Below are 19,126 nucleotides of genomic sequence, written 5' to 3'. Positions count from 1 at the left end.
GTGCCAGAAGCCCGATTGAGAATGAGATCCCTTCAGTGGGCCCTCAGGACACAGTGGTCCCAATTTTCAGGGAATGTCATATCTACTGCAAGTTTCGAACAGAGTTGCTCAGGACCTTCTATGGTGGACTTGCAGGGACAATATTTTTAAGGGAGAATCTTTTTGGCAACCAAGTCCAAAGATAACGGTAGTGACAGACGCCTCACTCATGGGGTGGGCATCCCACACCAACAAACTGACAATCAGCAGTCGTTGGTCTCCATCAGTCTAAACTACACATCAACCTTTTGGAGCTGAGGGCAATCAGACTAGCGCTCAAGGCCTTTCTGCCGTCTATACGGGGAAAGAACATCCTGATAATGACTGACGGCACAGTGGCCATATACTATCTCAAGTGGTAGGGTCACTACCACTGTGGAGAGAGGCAAAGCAGCTCTGGTTCTAGGCAAATCAAGAAGGAATCTCTCTATCGGCAGTTCACCTAGCCAGAGAGCAGAACACAGCGCCGGACGCTCTGAGCATGCAGAGCACAGGCTCCCACATGTGGCGACTAGCTCAGGAAGTCCTTCAAGAGATCTTCACCCTTTGGTGAATCCCTGAAGGGGACCTGTTTGTGACTGAGGTCAATCACAAGTGCGTGCAGTATTGCTCAAGGGAATTTCCTCCAAGAGGAGCTTTAGGGGATACATTCGTAGTGGACTGGGAATTTCCACTCCTGTACGTTTCCTCCAGTCCCCATCATTCCTCATGTTATCAGGAGGTTGAGAAAGTTTGGGAAATCCATGATCCTAATTGCTCCGGATTGGGCCCGGAGGACGTGCTACCCGGACCTTCTGGACATGTCCATCTGCCCTCCAATACGTCTTCCACAAAGAGAGGATCTTCTTTTGCAAGAGGAAGGTCAGGTTCTCCATCCAGAGGTCAAAACACTCAGCCTTCACGCATGGTTTCTTAGAGGCTGAGATATAAGGATTGGGACCTCCCGGAAGACGTAATGGAGATTTTGCTTTCGGCCAGAAAGCCAGCAATCAAATCCTTGTACCGGTGTCGTTGAAATAAGTTCAGTAATTCATGCAAGGATAAGAATGTGGATCCATTCATATGTGGCACACATATGGTGCTTTCTTTCCTGTTGCATTTAGCCAATCTGGGGCTCCAGATAGGAACAATAGAAAGATACCTGGCTCCGCTTTCCATTTTTAAGCGCTCCTCTGAAGAGGTCTCTTATTTCAAGATAAAGGTTCTCAATAATGTGTACCCTCGAGTCTCATTTGATGTGCCGGTTTGGGATTTAAATTTGGTATTAAAATGTCTCACATGCATTCCATTCGAGCCATTACATTCATGTCCTCTAAGGCGCCTTAAATTAAAAACAGTCCTACTCGTGGCTCTAACATCAGCCCGCAGGGTGAGTGAGTTACAGGCTCTTTCTTGTAAGACTCCTTACACCGTTTTCCATAAGGATATCCTTAAATTCAAACCATCATTCCTGCCTAAGGTAGTCTCTGACTTCCATTTGTCTCAAAAGATAACACTGCCAATATTTTATCCTCCCCCTCATGCTGGTAAGGAGAAAGAAAGGCTTCACAGGCTGGACCCAAAAACGTCTCTAAGCTTTTATATTTCAAGACTTCTACATTTCGACAAGTTGATCAACTTTTCATTGGGTATACTGGCCACAAATTGGGCCTGGCAGTAATCAACCAAATGAATAATTTTAGCAATTAGAGAATGTTATAGACTGGCAGGTAAAGAACCACCAGGTGGGCCAAGGACTCATTCCACTAGGGGCATGGCAACTTCTGCGGCTCTGCAAAGGGGTGTCCCGGTAAATGATATCTGTGCAGCAGCCACCTGGTCGTCTATGCATACATTCGTAAAGCATTACTGTTTAGACACGACCTCGTCTCAAGGAGGTCTTTTTGCAAAGGCCGTTCTTCATACGGTCCATGACTAAATTATTTGGTACTCCCTCCTCAAAATGATCACTACTTTTAGAGTCTATCAAAGGTGAGGAATACGTGTGAGGACACAATCCATTAGAAGAACAAGTTACTTACCCCTGGTAACGTTCTTTTGACTGGATGTTCCTCATCGCCCCTCCCAGCCTACCCCACCATACAATTTACATGTTTTACACTCTGCGTTTTCTGAGAGTTTGCGGTCTTGGGATGGGGTCAATCCTTCAATTGATGGGAACGAAAAAAAACAGAACTGACGCTCAAGCTATTTGTACTGCTGATGACATCGACACTCTACGGCAGCCCTCGAGGGACATCGACGCCATGACATCGAGCACAACACCCTCTGGTGTGGAATTTTTTTTCCGAAGCAGCAGAGCTGACCATACGTATATCAAAGATGAGGAATACGTGTGAGGAACATCCAGTCGAAAGAACATTACCAGGGGTAAGTAACTTGTTCTTTTCTTTGCTCTGTCAACTTCTATAATGGCTCGGGGTTGCAGGCTCTCTTCCTCCGTTTCCCTGCTATCTCGCTCTTACTTTCCCCTCCTTTCATGAGCCAGGCCAGCAGCTTGTGAGAGTGCGACTTCACTCTACGGTGGCCATCTTGGATCTCCAGTTTTTTCTTAAAGCTCTCCAATGACTCACATCTTCTGAGATCAATGGGCATTGCATTCCAGCTCAAAGGTGCTGCAGCCGAGAATGCACTTCTTTTGACCAAGGCCAGATTAGATCTTGGCACCTCTAACAGTTTAAGGTTGTTTGATCTGAGGGTCCCGATTTCTTTTTTCTTGATAAGTCGATATTGTCCTGACAAAAATTTATGGGTGACGGTGAGTAGACGAAACTCAATCCTATCCTCTATAGGTATTCAGTGAAGACCTCTCCTGGCATCAGAGATGTGTTCAATTTGTTTTAGTCCCATTATGACTCTGATAGTACTATCTATTTTGAACCACCTGCAGTCTAGCCACCTCTCTGTTCCCAGCCCCCCCCAATAGACTACCACAGTAGTCAGTCTTGGAACCAATAATCGCTCTGGCCACTGTCTCACAACTTCTCTGGGACAGATAAGTGCGAATATGTCAGATAAGTCTGATATGGTATGCAGCTGAAGAGACAATACTACTCATCTGAGCCTTCATGGCAATGGTTTGGTCAAAAATGACCTCCAGTGTCTTTATCTTATCCTTGGTTAATATTTCTCAGTCTGCAATATGGAAACTTTTATATTCTGCACTAAGATTTTTATGTCTATGGCTGGAGCCAATAACCATGAGTTCAGTTTTATTGTGGTTAAGCGGCAGACCACTGGTACACATCGAGTCCTGGATGAGATTATAGGTCTCGTTAACCACTCTTGCATCTTCCTGATACTCATCAGACATTGGGTATCATCCGCTTAATTGGAGAAACAGATTTTATTCTCCTCCAGCAACTTGAATAGTGGCATCGGAAAGATATTGTACAAAACTGGCGACAGGCAGGTGCCCTGCGCCACTCCATAACTCAGCGGGAGTAATGGAGCTGGGCTTCTGTTGTATTACTGCACACCCTCATAGTTCTATTTCCCAAGAAATATTACATCCAGGCCACTGCTTGATCACTAATATTGGCTACTTCTTGCAATCTTTTTTAGAAGTAACGAGTGATCCACTAAATCAAAAGCGGCGGACAAATCTAACGTCATCAGCATCGTGGTCTGTCCTTCATTTATCTTTTCCATCTTTTTGGACTTTAAATCCAGGAGGGGTGATTTGGTACTAAAACCTGGCCGAAAACCTGATTGCCATTTATTCAGAATGGTGTAGTTCTTCAGGTGTACCAGCACTTGCATGTATGCCACACTGTCCAATATTTCAAGCAGGAAAGGGGAGTGATGAGGGACGGTTACAATCCCTGGTCTTGGATGGCATGATGACGGGACGCCAAATGTTACAATTAGGGCTGGACACAGCGGACTCTGAGTAGGGAAATGATCACCAGCATGGTGGTCAGGCGCCATTTTCGGCTGACGACGTCGGCATGCGGCCGATGTCCAATCCAGATGGTTACACATTCCCTTCGATGGCAACAACCTGTTTGGAGCTATGGCTGACAACGTCCTCCAGAAAGGTCCAGTCATCAAAAGCGGCAGCTGAGTACTTGGGGCTTCCCATGCAACAGCCCTCCACTCAACCTTTGTCTCAGAGCAGGAGTTTTTTCCCCTTCACCACCTTTGCCCCGAGAAGCTGTGGTCAATCTAAGCAGGGAAGAAGCAGACGCTTCCCAAGAGGTAGGGAAAGAGGTATTGAGAGTGGTGATGTTGCTACGGCCTCTGTCCCTGTGTTAGGACAGTTTTTCTGAAGTCCAACTAAGGGCTTAGCAAAACCATTCTACTGAGGCAGTACAAGACTCCACTCTTAGTATAAGGCTGTACCACCTGAGTTCGGGGTAGCGTAGACAGAGCAGCCAGGCTTATCTTAGGAGGGAGAGAGGGCAGTAAATACAGTACAAGTGAAATTGTAATACAAATGATCCAAAGAAACACTGAAACACACTATGTATTGTAAAAATAAAGGATTTATTTAAATACAGGTAGGCCCAGATAAATCTAGGGGTTAAGTTAGTACTAACACATTATATGAAATCACAATATAAAACACAACACTATACTTGAAAGCACACAGGCCCAAGTATATACCTTATTGTTACGCTCACCTGGCTCCCACAGAGGCGTCGATCTGAACTGGACAGCTGCGGTCTCCACCAATGTGACGCGCAGGGCCGAGATGACGGACTGGACTGGTCCACCTAGCTTTGTTTGCTTGGCCCATAGGCATATTCTTCTGCGAATGGAGAAAGGGAATTAACCACCCGTGGAGTTGTGCGTAAATCCCCCCACCCCCGCTGTTCTCCCCACAGATCACCTTTGATGTCCCCTCTTATAGTCTCACCTGATGGTTTGAAAAGATGAGCTCTCCATCCTGCATTGAGCGCAGGGGCGCGTTGATAACCAGTTGCTTCACTGGCTCGAACAAATTGGTGAGTTCCAGAGCAATATTGACTCCGAAAAGTATGTAGTTCGTAAGAGTTCACATGTCTGACTTTCACTCTTGTCCGATTCCTTGCAGTTTGCAGCTTGACCCCAGAAAAGAGTTCCTCGTGGTAGCTGACGACGTTCAGGTAAGGATTTGGCTTATCCTACACAGTTCAATCAAATAAGGCCAGAATGTAACCTGTTGCTTGCTCCCTTATTCAGGTGTGGAGAGAAAATATGAAGTTCGGGGAATAATGCCTCAGGCGGTAAAATTAGGTAAGTCTATTGTGGTGAGAAGAGTTCCCCTTGTTTGTCCCTTTGTCTCACCTTGTTGTCCTTTTGTTCCCCCCGTAGGGGCCGGGGTACGGCGAGGATGCAATGGAGACTGCGCCGACCCGTGAAGAGGAATAGTACCCCCGGCGGTAATCAGGTAAGTCTATGGGGGTGGTTACTATTGCCTCTGTTTATTCCCTTGGCTCACCTTTGCTGTTCTTGTGTTCCCCTTAGGTGCCAGAGTGCGGCGGGAACGTGCAGAAGGATGCGGTGGATCGTGAGGATGCTGCGAACGCCGGTGAGTTCAGCGCAGCGCTGCAGCAGGCGAGGCGGCGTGCGCGTAAAATGCTTCTTTCTTCCAGCTCGAAGGTGCGGTGGATCCGGAATTCAGGTAAGGATCGAAGGTTTTGCTCTTAATCTAACCTCTTGTGCTTCTGTTCCTCCCTTTTTCTAGGAGCTGCAGACTCGAGGCGGGCGTGGCAGATGACTGGATGCAGGCTTGCAGACACGGTGAGCGTTACGCTGCTGGATGCAGAATAACGCGCAGCGTGTGCTGCTCTTCGGGCGTGGTTTAAATAGCCTCCCAAGTAGTCGCAGGTAAGTATTCCTCCCCAGCCCCACCCGAGTAAAAAAATAGTCCCTAGGTAAAATAGTCCCTTCCAAGCCTCATTTGGCTTGGAGCTCTGCAGCATGGTCTGCATCAAGTAAGCTTGCAGCATGGTCTGTATCAGGTAAGCTTGCAGCATGGTCTGCATCAGGTAAGTTCTACTCTATGAGCCTGGCGCCTATGGCGCCAGGACTGACTCTCCATATGAGCCTGGCGCCATAGGCGCCAGGAATGCACCCAAACAGCCCCTAGCAGGGGTTTTTGGGCTTGCTCAAAATAACTTGATGCCTGCTTCCGGTGTTGCTGGATCTGGTCTGGTTCCCCGGGGGTAGGCATCATGACAGCACTACCCTCCTCCCCCCCCCCAAAGGCCCCTCCTAAAGTCGTTCTTCCCCGTGGCTTTGGTTTGTCTGGGAAGTTTTGGTGGAATCTTTTCACCAGATCGAGCTGCATGCACGTGGTCACTAGGTTCCCAAGACCTTTCCTGTGGTCCGTAACCTTTCCAGTCGATTAAATAAAAAAGTTTTGACTTCACCATCATGGAGTCCAGGATGTTCTTAACTTCAAATTCAGGTTCCCCGTCTATAAGGATGGGGTCTGGTGGCTTGGTTAGTCTTGTCCCTGGTTGCACTGGCTTCAAAAGTGACACATGAAAGACGGGGTGAATTTGCATATTAGCAGGTAAGTCCAACTTGACGGCCACCGGGTTGATAATGGCCTTAATAGAGTAAGGTCCCAAATATCTATGGTTAAAGGTCTGCGTTCCCTTGAGAGGTATGTGTTTTGTGGCCAACCATATTTGATCCCCTATCTGGTACTGTGGAATATCACTTCTATGCCGATCAGCATCTTTCTTATATTTCTCCTTCGCCTGTTTTAAATGTGCAGTTGCCTCCTTAAAGGCTTGTGTAATTGTAGCGTGTAGATTGTCCTCTGCGGGCATCTCTAAGTGTTGGGGTGAGTCAAGGTCTGAGGTTCGAGGGTGGTGCCCATATAGGGTATAAAAGGGGCTTTGTCCAGTTCCAGAATGTACTGAATTATTGTATGCATATTTGGCGATCCAAAGAATGTCCTTCCAATTACTCTCAATCTGATTTAACATACAACGCAGGTATTGTTCAAGAGTCTGGTTGGTCCTCTCCGTTTGACCATCAGTCTGGAGGTGGTGACTGTTCGATGATCTCACGTCGATTTGCTCCAATTGACAACGTTTCTTCCAAAAATGTGAAATTAATTGATTGCCCCGGTCAGAGACCAACACGGACGGAAATCCATGTATGCGAACAATGTTTTTGAGGAATTCTTTGGCCAGGATTGAGGCTGAAGGTAGTCCTTTTAAAGGAATTAAGTGGGCCATCTTGGAAAAAAGATCCACAAGAACTAGAATGGTGTTAAACCCATTACAAGGAGATAGATCGGTAATAAAGTCTAACGATAAGGTGTGCCATGGTGTAGGCAGAATGTCTAAAGGTTGTAAGAGTCCAGCTGGTTTTTTCTTTTGACTTTGGTTTTGGGTGCAAATGCCACAAGACATCACAAATGATTTAATATCCTTTCGCCAGGTGGGCCACCAGAATTGTCTTTTCATTTTAGCTTCAGTTTTTGCAATACCTGGGTGCCCCTCCATTAGGGTATCATGATAACGGGAAATGACTAGCTCTTGTAGTCCTTGTGTGGCAGAAATAGCCCCCTTTGTAATAAGGCAGATCATTGGTGACAGAGTAGTCCGGGCCTTTCTTTACCCAGTCCTGCAGGGCTGTAGGATCAAAGAGTTGCTGGATCTTTACCTGAATGTCCTCTAGTGTCTGTAGTGTAGTCATGCCAAGAATCCTTTGTTCGGCAATTATAGGTACTGGTTCTGGGTTTACTTCGGCCTCTCCCATTTTACAACCTGGTCGATAGGTTATCACGAAATCGAAATTGGCAAAGAACAATGCCCATCAGAGTTGACGTGACGATTGGGCCTTGGCTGTTTTTAAATACTGTAAGTTCCGGTGATCAGTGATCACAGTAATGGTATGCCTGGCACCGAGAAGATAGTGCCGCCAAGCCTTAAGGTGAATTTAATGGCTAATAACTCCTTGTCGGTAACCGCATAGTTTAACTCGGGTGCTGAAAACTTTGTGGACCAAAATGCTACTGGGTGAAGCTGCCCAGTTTCAGGGTCCTTTTGAGACAGGACATCTCCCATGGCTAGACTGGATGCATCAGTTTCCACTATGTATGGAAGTTCAGGGCGCGGGTGCTTTAACACAGGTGCAGACGTGAATTTCGCTTTCAGCTCTTGGAAGGCATTTTCAGCTTCTTCAGTCCACATAAAGCGTTTATTTTTTCGCAAGAGTGCTGTGATGGGATGTACGATATGTGAAAAATCTGGGATTAATCTGCGGTAGAAATTGGCAAAGCCGAGCATGCTTTGTACTCCTTTAACTGAACTTGGTGATGGCCACTTAAGGATTGCGTCCACCTTTCGTGAGTCCGTTCGGACTCCCTTTGGGGTCAGGATAAACCCAAGGAATTCAACTTCTGTGGCATGAAAAACGCATTTTTCTAGTTTTGCATATAGTTTGTGCTGGCGCAATTTCTCAAGGACTGCTCGGACGTGCTTCACATGGTCAGATTCTGAAGAGGAGTATACTAGAATATCATCGATATACACGAAAACACAAACGTCAATGGGTTCACGAAGGACATTGTTCATGAAGTATTGGAAGGCTGCTGGTGCATTGCACAACCCGAAAGGCATCACCTGGTATTCGAATAACCCATACTTAGTGCGGAAAGCAGTCTTCCATTCGTCGCCCTCTTTTACACGTACCAGATGGTATGCCCCCCGGAGATCTAATTTAGTGTATATACAAGCGTCCTTCACTTGGTCTAGTAGTTCAGGGATCAGAGGCAATGGGTATCGGTTCTTCACAGTAATCTGGTTCAATGCGCGGTGGTCTATGCACGTTCTGAGGTCACCTTCCTTTTTTCGGCATGAAGAACAAAGCTGAAGATGCAGGGGACTTGGATGGGCGAATAAAGCCATTGGCAAGGTACTGATCTAAATATTGTCGTAGGTGAAGGTTCTCAGGTTCCATAAGGGCATAGATCCTGCTACAAGGGGGTTGTGCACCGGGTATGAGATCGATTTGACAATCGTACGATCTGTGAGGAGGTAAGGTGTTTTCCTGTTCCTTTTGGAAGACATCCTGGAATTCTTGGTATTCTGGAGGTAGTTGCATGACTGCTGTGGTTACTGTGGCCAGGCCTACGTTCTGATTTTTCTTTGGGTAACAGGTTTGTGCACAATCCGGGAAGGTTATTCTCTTCTCTCGCCAATCAATACAAGGATTATGTTTTTCCAACCAAGGTATCCCAAGTATTATTTGGAACTGTGGGGCTTTGATTAGATCAAACACAATAGTCTCTCGATGCCCATCCTGACCCAATAGTGTCATCTCTGCGGTGGAGTGAGTTACAGGCCCAGAGGCAATTTCAGTTCCATCGACTGTGGTGATGACATTTGAGGTGGTTTTTCGGCAGAGAGGTAGATTCATCCTGGAAGCCAATTAATAGTCCACATAGTTTCCTACGGCTCCGCTATCAATGTATGCCCTTACTGCGTGCATACGCGATGGCTGCCCTGGATCTACGAGGACCATTGGTTTGATGAAATGCGAGGTCTGAGTATCCTTCTTCAAGCTCGGCAAGCGGACCTCTACGCTTGTCGGGCGTGGTCGTTTCCCGAGCCTGACTCCATATGGCTTTTATCAGCCGCTCCTACCACCTTCTTGGGTGGTTTTACAGGGCAATCCCATAGAAAATGCCCAGGAGTTCCACAATATAGACACAATTGCATTTGCCGTCTCCTTTCTCTTTCCTTCTGGGTTAAGGGTCCTTTAACCCCTCCGATTTGCATGGGTTCTGAAGCATCTGCTCCTTTGGGGTTATCGTGGGTTTTGACCAAAACCCGATTCTCAAACTTGACTCGATCAGCCTTTCTGTTCTGAAGTCTGTGATCTAACTGGACCACTAAGTCTATATATTCAGCGCAGTCTTGAGGTGGGTTCACGACTTGAGCCAAGACATCCTTGAGTTCTCCTCGAAGCCCTCGATGAAATAACGTGATTCGTTTTACCTCAGGCCATCCAGTTTCCACTATCAACCTATTAAAGGTCGCGATGTAGGATATAAGTTCCCGGTTACCCTGTTGTAGGGACAAAAGTTCGTTATCCAGGGCCTGTCCTTGGGAGTGCCGGGCAAATAGTCGTTCCATGCTCGTTTGAAAGCCCTGAAAATCCCGAAGAATTGGGTCACCCTGAGTAACTAGTGGAATTGACCAATCAGCTGCACTGCCGCTGAGATATGACAATACAAAGGCTACCTTGGCTTGATCGTTTGGGAAGGCTCCAGGTCTGCAAAAAAAGTGCAAGCAGCATTGGTTCATAAACACGGCGAACCTTTTGGGATCTCCGGCAAAGCGTTCGAGTAGAGCTAATGGAATATTTCCTGGCAGGTTTATTTGCACAGGGTTACTCGATAACACAGGAGCTGGATTTCCCCCTGAACCAGGTAGGGGTGCTTGTCCAGCCTGGCTTTGCAATAGTTGCCCAGCAAGGTCATCAGTTCGCTCCTTTGACAAAATCAGTTCTCTCCTAAGAGCATTGGTTTCTTGACGGGCGGAATGCACGTCAGCCCTCAGTTCCCCTAGTAATTGGGCCAATTGGTCAGTCTCTGAGGTATCCATAACGCCCGGGTGGGAATTTGTGGGTAGGCTTTGCGTTCTGTTACGCTCACCTGGCTCTCATAGAAGCGTCGACCTGAACTGGACAGCTGCGGTCTCCACCAATGTGAGGCGTAGGGCCGATATGAAGGACTGGACTGGCCCACCTAGCTTTGTTTGCTTGGCCCGTAGGAATATTCTTCTGCGAATGGAGAAAGGAAATTAATCACCCGTGGAGTTGTGCGTAAATCCCCCCCACCCCCGCTGTTCTCCCCACAGATCACCTTTGATGTCCCCTCTTATAGTCTCACCTGATGGTTTGCAAAGATGAGCTCTCCATCCTGCATTGGGCGCAGGGGCGCGTTGATAACCAGTTGCTTCACTGGCTCGAACGAATTGGTGAGTTCCAGAACAATATTGACTCCGAAAAGTATGTAGTTCGTAAGAGTTCACATGTCTGACTTTCACTCTTCTCCGATTCCTTGCAGTTTGCAGCTTGACCCCAGCAAAGAGTTCCTCGTGGTAGCTGACGACGTTCAGGTAAGGATTTGGCTTATCCTACACAGTTCAATAAAATAAGGCCAGAATGTAACCTGTTGCTTGTTCCCTTATTCAGGTGTGAAGAGAAAATATGAAGTTCGGGGAATAATGCCTCCGGCGGTAAAATTAGGTAAGTCTATTGTGGTGAGAAGAGTTCCCCTTGTTTGTCCCTTTGTCTCACCTTGTTGTCCTTTTGTTCCCCCCTTAGGGGCCGGGGTACGGCGAGGATGCAATGGAGACTGCGCCGACCTGTGAAGAGGAATCAGGTAAGTCTATGGGGGTGGTTACTATTGCCTCTGTTTATTCCCTTGGCTCACCTTTGCTGTTCTTGTGTTCCCCTTAGGTGCCAGAGTGCGGCGGGAATGTGCAGAAGGATGCGGTGGATCGTGAGGATGCTGCGAAGGCGGGTGAGTTCAGCGCAGCCCTGCAGCAGGCGAGGCGGCGTGCGCGTAAAATGCTTCTTTCTTCAAGCTTGAAGGCGCGGTGGATCCGGAATTCAGGTAAGGATCGAAGGTTTTGCTCTTATTCTAACCTCTTGTTCTTCTGTTCCTCCCTTTTTCTAGGAGCTGCAGACTCGAGGCGGGCGTGGCAGAAGACTGGATGCAGGCTTGCAGACATGGTGAGCGTTACGCTGCTGAATGCAGAATAACGCGAAGCGTGTGCTGCTCTTCGGGCGTGGTTTAAATAGCCTCCAAAGTAGTCCCAGGTAAGTATTCCTCCCCAGCCCCACCCGAGTAAAAAATAGTCCCTAGGTAAAATAGTCCCTTCCAAGCCTCATTTGGCTTGGAGCTCTGCTGCATGGTCTGCATCAGGTAAGCTTGCAGCATGGTCTGCATCAGGTAAGTTCTACTCTATGAGCCTGGCACCTATGGTGCCAGAACTGGCTGTCCATATGAGCCTGGCGCCATAGACGTCAGGAACGCGCCCAAACAGCCCCTAGCAGGGGTTTTTGGGCTTGCTCAAAATAACTTCATGCCTGCTTCCGGTGTTGCTGGATCTGGTCTGGTTCCCCGGGGGTAGGCATCATGACACTTATTTGGAACACCTAACAGTAGTTCTAGGGAAGTCAAAACCTTGTAATACACATTTAGTATAGGTCAAGCCTATTCTTTGGGGGTAAAAGACCAATGGTTACTTTTGGATTACTTTTGGTAATACAAGGACAGTAGGCCCTTCCAGTTGTACAGTGACTCTTAGAACAAATCACATAAACAGTCACCTGGACAATATATTTTTTATGAATAGTGAAACACTTATTCTAGGTACAGTAAAAACCTATAACTACTTTTGACATAACACACAGTTATACCAGGTGAGTAAAACCTAAGGATGTAATATACAATTACAGGTGCTTTGGAAATCAGGAAACCCCAGATTGAGGTATGCAACAACTCTGGTAACTTGTTTTGGATGGCACACAGCTAACACAAGGTAAGTAAAGCCCACTTACTTTAACTTCACAATGAAGGGGAAAGTAAGACCCAATGTCACACTTTACTGAATAGTTATTCTAGGTAGGCAACAACCTAATGTAGACTTATTAAGGACAGGCTAGCAGCAAGTCAGGGGAAGCAAGACCCAGTTGGGGGACACTCATACAGTTATCCTACAGGAATAATCTGGTGAAACCAACACATTACTTTTGTAAAGAGGCACAACCTAATCACAGGAGAGTAAAATACCTTCACATCTACTTTCTTTTAGACTGGTAAAACAGTGGCTAAGGAAGAAAAGATGTTAACCATACTTTTAGGAATAGTGCATCACACCTTCAAGATCAGTAAGAACTTTTGTAACTGTTCACTCTTAGAATTACAGTTACCAACCAACCAACTCTTTACAAGTAAGTAAAACACTTTATTTCTTTTCTAGGCAGAAGTCCCAATCCCTTCAAAGTCTTTCCCTTAAAGCATGAGTGTTCTCAGTAGCAGAAGGGGGGGGGTCACTAGGACTAGTGACCAACGGGCAGTGTTAGAATAAGTTCTTTAGTAGCAAAAGTCAGAGTTTCCTTAGGAAAACTGGCAAACAAGTGAGTACTTTACTTCTAGGGTTAGAAGAGGGTCCAGGGGCTTCACAGAAGACACCCCAGCAGGATTCTAGCAGTGGGACTGGGTGTACTGGACGAGGGACCTCCCAATCACAGAAAACACCACAGGACTACACAGAAATCCTAACGGGCTTAAGGTAAGTATATACCCAAGCCAACACAGTACCTCAGCAATGAAGAAGAGATTGCAGCAGGAGAACTTCAGGGACTGCAGCCAAATACCCGGTCAGTGGATTCCTTGTCCTGTAGACTGAACACAAGACCTCAGAAGGGACTTTGCAGCAGGGATCGATGAAGAAGGCTCTAGGCAAGATTTCTCTCGCGACTGAATGCGGTTCTGCGGGTTTGGCGCCTTTTCAAGGAGCACAGAAGAAGACAGAAAATCATGGTTTAATTCTTGTCGTTTAAAAGGTCCAGCACTCTTGTGAGGGGACTTTTTGGACTCGATTCGTGTCTCTGGAGATACACCAGGATGCCCACAAAGTTTCAGCGAGATTCGGAATTCGGAAGACCGTGCACCGCGCAGTGGCAGGAGGTCCCAGGGTATTGGGGTATTGCAAAAACGCATGGTCGCAGCAACCCATGGAATGGCTCAAAATGCAGGTCTTCTTGAGTCTAGTGGGTCTCACCAGGCTCTGGGTTGGGGTCATCGTTTTCGGAGACCCCAGGTCGATCGGAAGGAAGGGCTAAAGCAGGCTCTGGTTACACAGCAGGCTTTCCGGTCCCTGGAAATCATTCCCGCCACTTTTCCTTCATCATCCTCTTCGGTTTTCTGCTCCAGTGGTCGACATGACTTCAGCTTCCAGGTTTCCAGTATTTATCAGGAACTGCAACACAACCTCTGCATTCTCTCCCCGCATTTTACAAGAAAGGGGCGTTTGGCTGTCCAATCAGGACAGCCAACCCCCCACTGGGATTTGGCCCAGTTGAAGGAAGGGCTAAGACAAATGAGGGGGAAGTTTTGGTCTCATCCCCCACTTCCTGTATTTACAGACTGACTGGAGCCTGGGCGGGGGGTCCAGGGGACTCCCGCCAAAGGCAAAACTCAAAAAAAGGAATCTTCTGCCCTGGATGTCAGGGGAAGGAACAAGAAACACTAAAATGGCAGAAAAAGAAGACCGGGGCCATTTTGGTAAAAATGAGCACCCTTAGGTGCCTTTACTGCAGCTGTGATTACAGCCCGCGGTAAAGGTGCACCAAATTAGTAAAAGGTATCACTGCCAACAGCCATTAAAGGTAAGCTTGTCACTGTAACAGAATTGTTACAGTTTAAATGTGAAAGGGGATACATTGTATCTCCCCAGCACTCCACCTAAGGTGGGGTGTGCTGGTTTCACAGAATAAAATGTAAAATGGATCCAAAGATCCTTTCTACCCTTGGGAACTGTAGTTCACTCAAGGTTAGCACAAGAAAGTTAAATGGGGAACCCCTATGGCAACCCAGCAACAACAGGCACTTATTGCCAATAAGTTGTTAGACATGATAACTTTAAAAAGACACTATGGAGAGTCTTAAAAATGACATCCATAAAAAGAGTTAAAGATTAGGTGAGTTCCCAAAAAAGGTTCCCACTCACTGAGGTATTAATGAAAATATCCCACTAGAAAAGCAAAACGTTCTGGAGTTGAACCAGGAAAGGAAGATTTACCAGCTCTGTGGAAATCTTACATAACACCCTGCCATGCCACAGGGTGCTAAACTTCAGTGATATGTTTTACCACGTGTCTCTGGTGGGGGGGGGTGGGCTTTCCTTGTTTAGTACGGAATGGTCAAAGACCACGTCTGATGCTTGGGCCTTGCAGGTCACCTGACAGGGTTATTTCCTCCCATTTCTACAACCCCCACCCAGACCACGGTCCTCTAGCTACTCCCTTGTCTCCGGATCCCATCCTTCTGGAGGAGGTCACTCAGCTTCTGGCGAAAAGCTGGAAGAGGTGGTACGCCACCTATTTTCTGATGCCGAAGAAGGACGGAGGCTTGCGCCCCATTCTGGATCTGCAGCTTCTGAACTTGTTCTTAAGCAAGTTCAAGATGGTTTCTCTAGCCCCGTTTCCTACTTCAATGTGCTGAACATCGGAAGCACAGGAAGTACCTTAGGTTCGTAGTGGAACAACACCATTACCAGTTCAAAGTCCTGCCGTTCGGTCTTTCCTCGACTCCCAGGGTTTTCACCAAGCTGCTGGCAGTGGTAGTGGCTGGCCTTGGGAAGGAAGGCATTCATATCTTTCCATACCTGGACGACTGACTCGTCGGAGCTCGCTCCGCAGATCTAGTGTCTGGGGCACCACTTCCGGCCCAATGCACTCTTTTGCACATCTTGGGCATTTCCCTGAACTTCAAAAAGTCTCCGGTTTCACATCCCATTCCCTCCAATTCATCGTGAGAGTCTTGGGTGTTCGCCTGTGCAGGGCTTTCCCGCCCAAACATCGAGTGGTGAACATCTTTCGTAAGGTCAATGTCCTCCACTCAAAGGAACAAGTCCATGCCTCGGCTTTCCCGCGCAATCATGAGCCTCATGGACTCCTGCATCTTTGCGGTGCTGAAAGCGAGGCTGCCCATGAGATTGCTTCAGTGACTTCTCCGTTGCCAATGGTCGCAGTTGCAGGGCCACATGTTGGACCTTTTTCAGGTCACGAACAAGGTGGCTCAGGATTTCGCGTGGTGGATCGTATGAAACAACTTGCTGAGAGGCGCGTTGTTTCGCCAACCTCTCTGACTGACTGGGACACTCACCTGTCAGACCTAATAGTGAGGGCATTGTGGTCTCCTGTGGAGTCTCTGGAACACATCAACTTGCTGGAGTTGAGGGCGATCAGGCTTGCCCTAGTTGCTTTCCTCCCCTCTGTAAAACTCAAGACTGTGCTGATTGTGACAGACCACACAGTGGCCATGCACGGCCTCAACAAATGCAGTGGTTTGGGGTCCTTGCAGAGAAGCAATGTGACTGTGGTTCTGGGCTCCGGATAACAGTGTCTCTGCAGCGACTCATCTGAGCGGACTAGATAATGTCCTTGCGGATGCCTTTAGCAGACAGACTTCAGCCTCCCACGAGTGGGAGCTCGGTCAGGAAGTTCTAGAGGAGATCTTTTCCTTTGCGAGACTCCTCGGGTGGACCTCTACTTCCAGGTCCACAGGAAGCGTGAGTTGTTCTTCTCTAGGGAATTGTCTCGTCTGGGAGCTCTGGGGCACGCACAGATAGTCGAGTGGACTATAGACATCCTTTATGCGTTCCTGACGATCCTTGTCATTCTGCTGGTTCTCAGGAGGTTGTGCCCGAGTGGAACCACTTTGATCCTGATCGCTCCAGATTGCGCCCAGAGAACATGGTATTTGGAGTTGCTGGACATGTCCATCTGCCCTCCCTGGCGCCTCCCGAGGAGAGCAGATGGTCTCAAATTTCCATTCTTCTCAGAAGATCCATCTTTCTGCGTTTTTTCTTCCTCCTCACCCTTCCATGGCAGAGGAACAATTCTATTGGCTCGTGTTATTAGGGCTGTGACCATGCAGACCTTGTCCAGGTGGATCATTCTCTGCATTTCAGAATGCTATGATCTGACTGTTTAAGGATGTTTCTGACCTCTGCATTGTACACAAGGTCTTCTGGGGTCTGGGCTGCACTACCTTCAACTCTCTCTTCCCAAATATCTTCCCTCTCAAGCTCTTTGCTCATCTGCTTCCAACTCCCTTAGGGTCAGTCGCTTCTCCAAGCAACGAGTTGGTGGCAGATCACTCTCTTCGGCAGGGGGCCTCTCTCTGGAACAGCCTTCCTGCCTCCCTGAAACTCGAGGAGAACCATCTCTGGTTCCGGAAACACCTCAAAACCTTCCTCTTTGCTTCTGCTTTCTCTCCTCCCCTCCCTTGCTGAATTCCTGACTGAAATTGCACTGGTTTCCTGGCCACCCTTCTGATCTCTAGCCCAGGCCCTGTCAATTACCCACCTGCACTGCCTCCCTGGCAACCCCTGCACTTGGGGACTGTTTTTCTGTATCCCTTCAGTCCCCCTACCAGCACTTACGTCTGCACTTCCTTGCAATGGCCACTAGCTGGCTGTTTTATGTGTCTAATTATTCCACTTCCCATGTACTGCACTTTCCCCTCTCCCTTCCCCCTGCGCACTTTTCCTTTTTCCCCCCCTTCCCATGCACATTTCCTTTCCCCCCCTTCCCATGCACTTGCGCGATCTGAATGACACCTGGCCTAGTAGGATCATTGTCTGTCCTCCCTTTGTCCCCCCCTTGCCTCTTCGCGCCCTTCTTACACTTGTTTATAGGCGCTTTATAAATGCCATATCATATTATATCATAAGGTCTTAGAGCTCATTCTAGCAATGCAAACGGGGAGACCCTGACCTGGACATCTGCCAGGCAGCAACGTGGGTGTCTCTGCACACATTTGCTAAGCATCATTGTACTACTATTGGAGCCTATCATAGATGAGGAATACGTGGGAGAAAGGAATCCATTTGAAGGACAAATTATTTACCTCTCAGTAATGTTCTTTCTGATGGATATGCCTCCCACAGATTCCTCATGGCCCTCCCTGCCAGCCCCTCTTGGCAGATAGCCAGTATATCATCGATTCAATATTCCCTCAGTGTTGGAGTGGTAGGGAGAAAGGGTGGCTCTGAGGTCACAGGGTGTGGTGCATCAATATAAACTTGCCCGGGAGTCTGGTCCGGCGCATAGTGCATAGAGTGTCAGGCGGAGTTGACTGGAGCCACGCCGTACACCCTGGTGACGGATGCATTTCTAAAAAACAGTTGTGCTCTGGATAGGATATCATAGATGAGGAATCAGTAGGAAGAGCATCCATCAGAAAGAACATTACAGAGAGGTAAGTAATTTGTTTTTGTCTAACTAGACTCAATGGAGTGCTCTGTGTGTTTTTTTTTGTAGCCCTAGACCACTCACACAACCCTCCCAAGTCGTGGCCTTACGCTCTGCTACCCTACTTTGACTGGGTTTGTGTAGACTTCAGTGTCTTTCCTGTTGACCACAATAGGTTGACCTCTCAAAATCCACCCGCAGATTATGAAAATCCGTTTTAACTGCTATGGGAGTTTATCAAAAATTAGGAATCTTTGGGAGGACAGTATCCATTAGAAGAAAGATTACTTCTCTGTAAATTCTTTTTTCATGGAGAGAGAGACCTCCTACAAATTCCTCTTCGCCCTCCCAACCTGCCCCTCTAAGTGAATAGCTTGTACACCTCTTTGCAGCCACTCAGCTGCCGAGTGCTGGATAAAAGGGCATCATTGAGGCAATGCAGTGCGGTGCACCATATATGCTGGCCCCAAAGCCATTGCCGGCGTAGGGGCGTGCACGGGCACCTGGTGGAGCTAACACATAACCCATCTGTGCCCCCTGGTGATACATTTCTGAAGACAGCTGGTACTGGAAAGAATGATGTTCTAATCCATAAGAACGAACATTACCAAAGGTAAGTAATGTTTAATTTTATTTTTAAGACATTGTCTATAGTACCCCATTGATACAAAAGAGCATTCATTAAAACAATAATAATTTTCTATTTTCTAGTTCAATCCAGATCTGGTTGTGGTTTCAGCAGGCTTTGATGCAGCACGTGGTGATCCTCTAGGGGGATGCCTCGTAAGCCCAGAAGGTTATGCACACATGACCCATCTGCTTATGGGACTTGCAGGAGGGAAAGTTGTGATGCTACTCGAGGTATAGTATATCTCTTTTTATAATCTCATATCAATGTTTCTATTTAAATTCTTATTTTCCACGTCAGCTGTCATTAGAGCAGGGAAAATTGAAGAAGCTATTCTCGGTTTTCCACCACCCCACTGAACAGGCATGGATATCATGCCTGGGGAACCTTGTAAGTGCTTTTGGGAGAATGAGTGGTCGGGGGAGGGGTCCACAGCCCTCTGTGAGATGTGTGAAGACACCTATCCGAGTGGTAGTACTGGGTTTCCACCAAGTTACACCAAAACACTCT

The 19,126-nt window shown here is 47.5% G+C and overlaps 1 protein-coding gene across 1 annotated transcript in view; it reads left to right on the top strand.

Annotated features, from left to right (window-relative positions):
* The window catches only part of HDAC6 (histone deacetylase 6), a 1,945,770-nt gene that overhangs the window by 1,464,393 nt on the left and 462,251 nt on the right, over window positions 1-19,126 (top strand). The window contains exon 23 of the mRNA XM_069647471.1: window positions 18,700-18,849. Within this exon, the coding sequence (XP_069503572.1) occupies window positions 18,700-18,849 (150 nt within the window). The remainder of the gene's footprint in view (window positions 1-18,699; window positions 18,850-19,126) is intronic.

Source organism: Ambystoma mexicanum, chromosome 2q (assembly GCF_040938575.1).
Source record: "Ambystoma mexicanum isolate Mex_15411 chromosome 2q, UKY_AmexF1_1, whole genome shotgun sequence".
Lineage (NCBI taxonomy): Eukaryota > Metazoa > Chordata > Amphibia > Caudata > Ambystomatidae > Ambystoma > Ambystoma mexicanum.
This window is presented reverse-complemented; position numbering and strand designations above follow the sequence as displayed.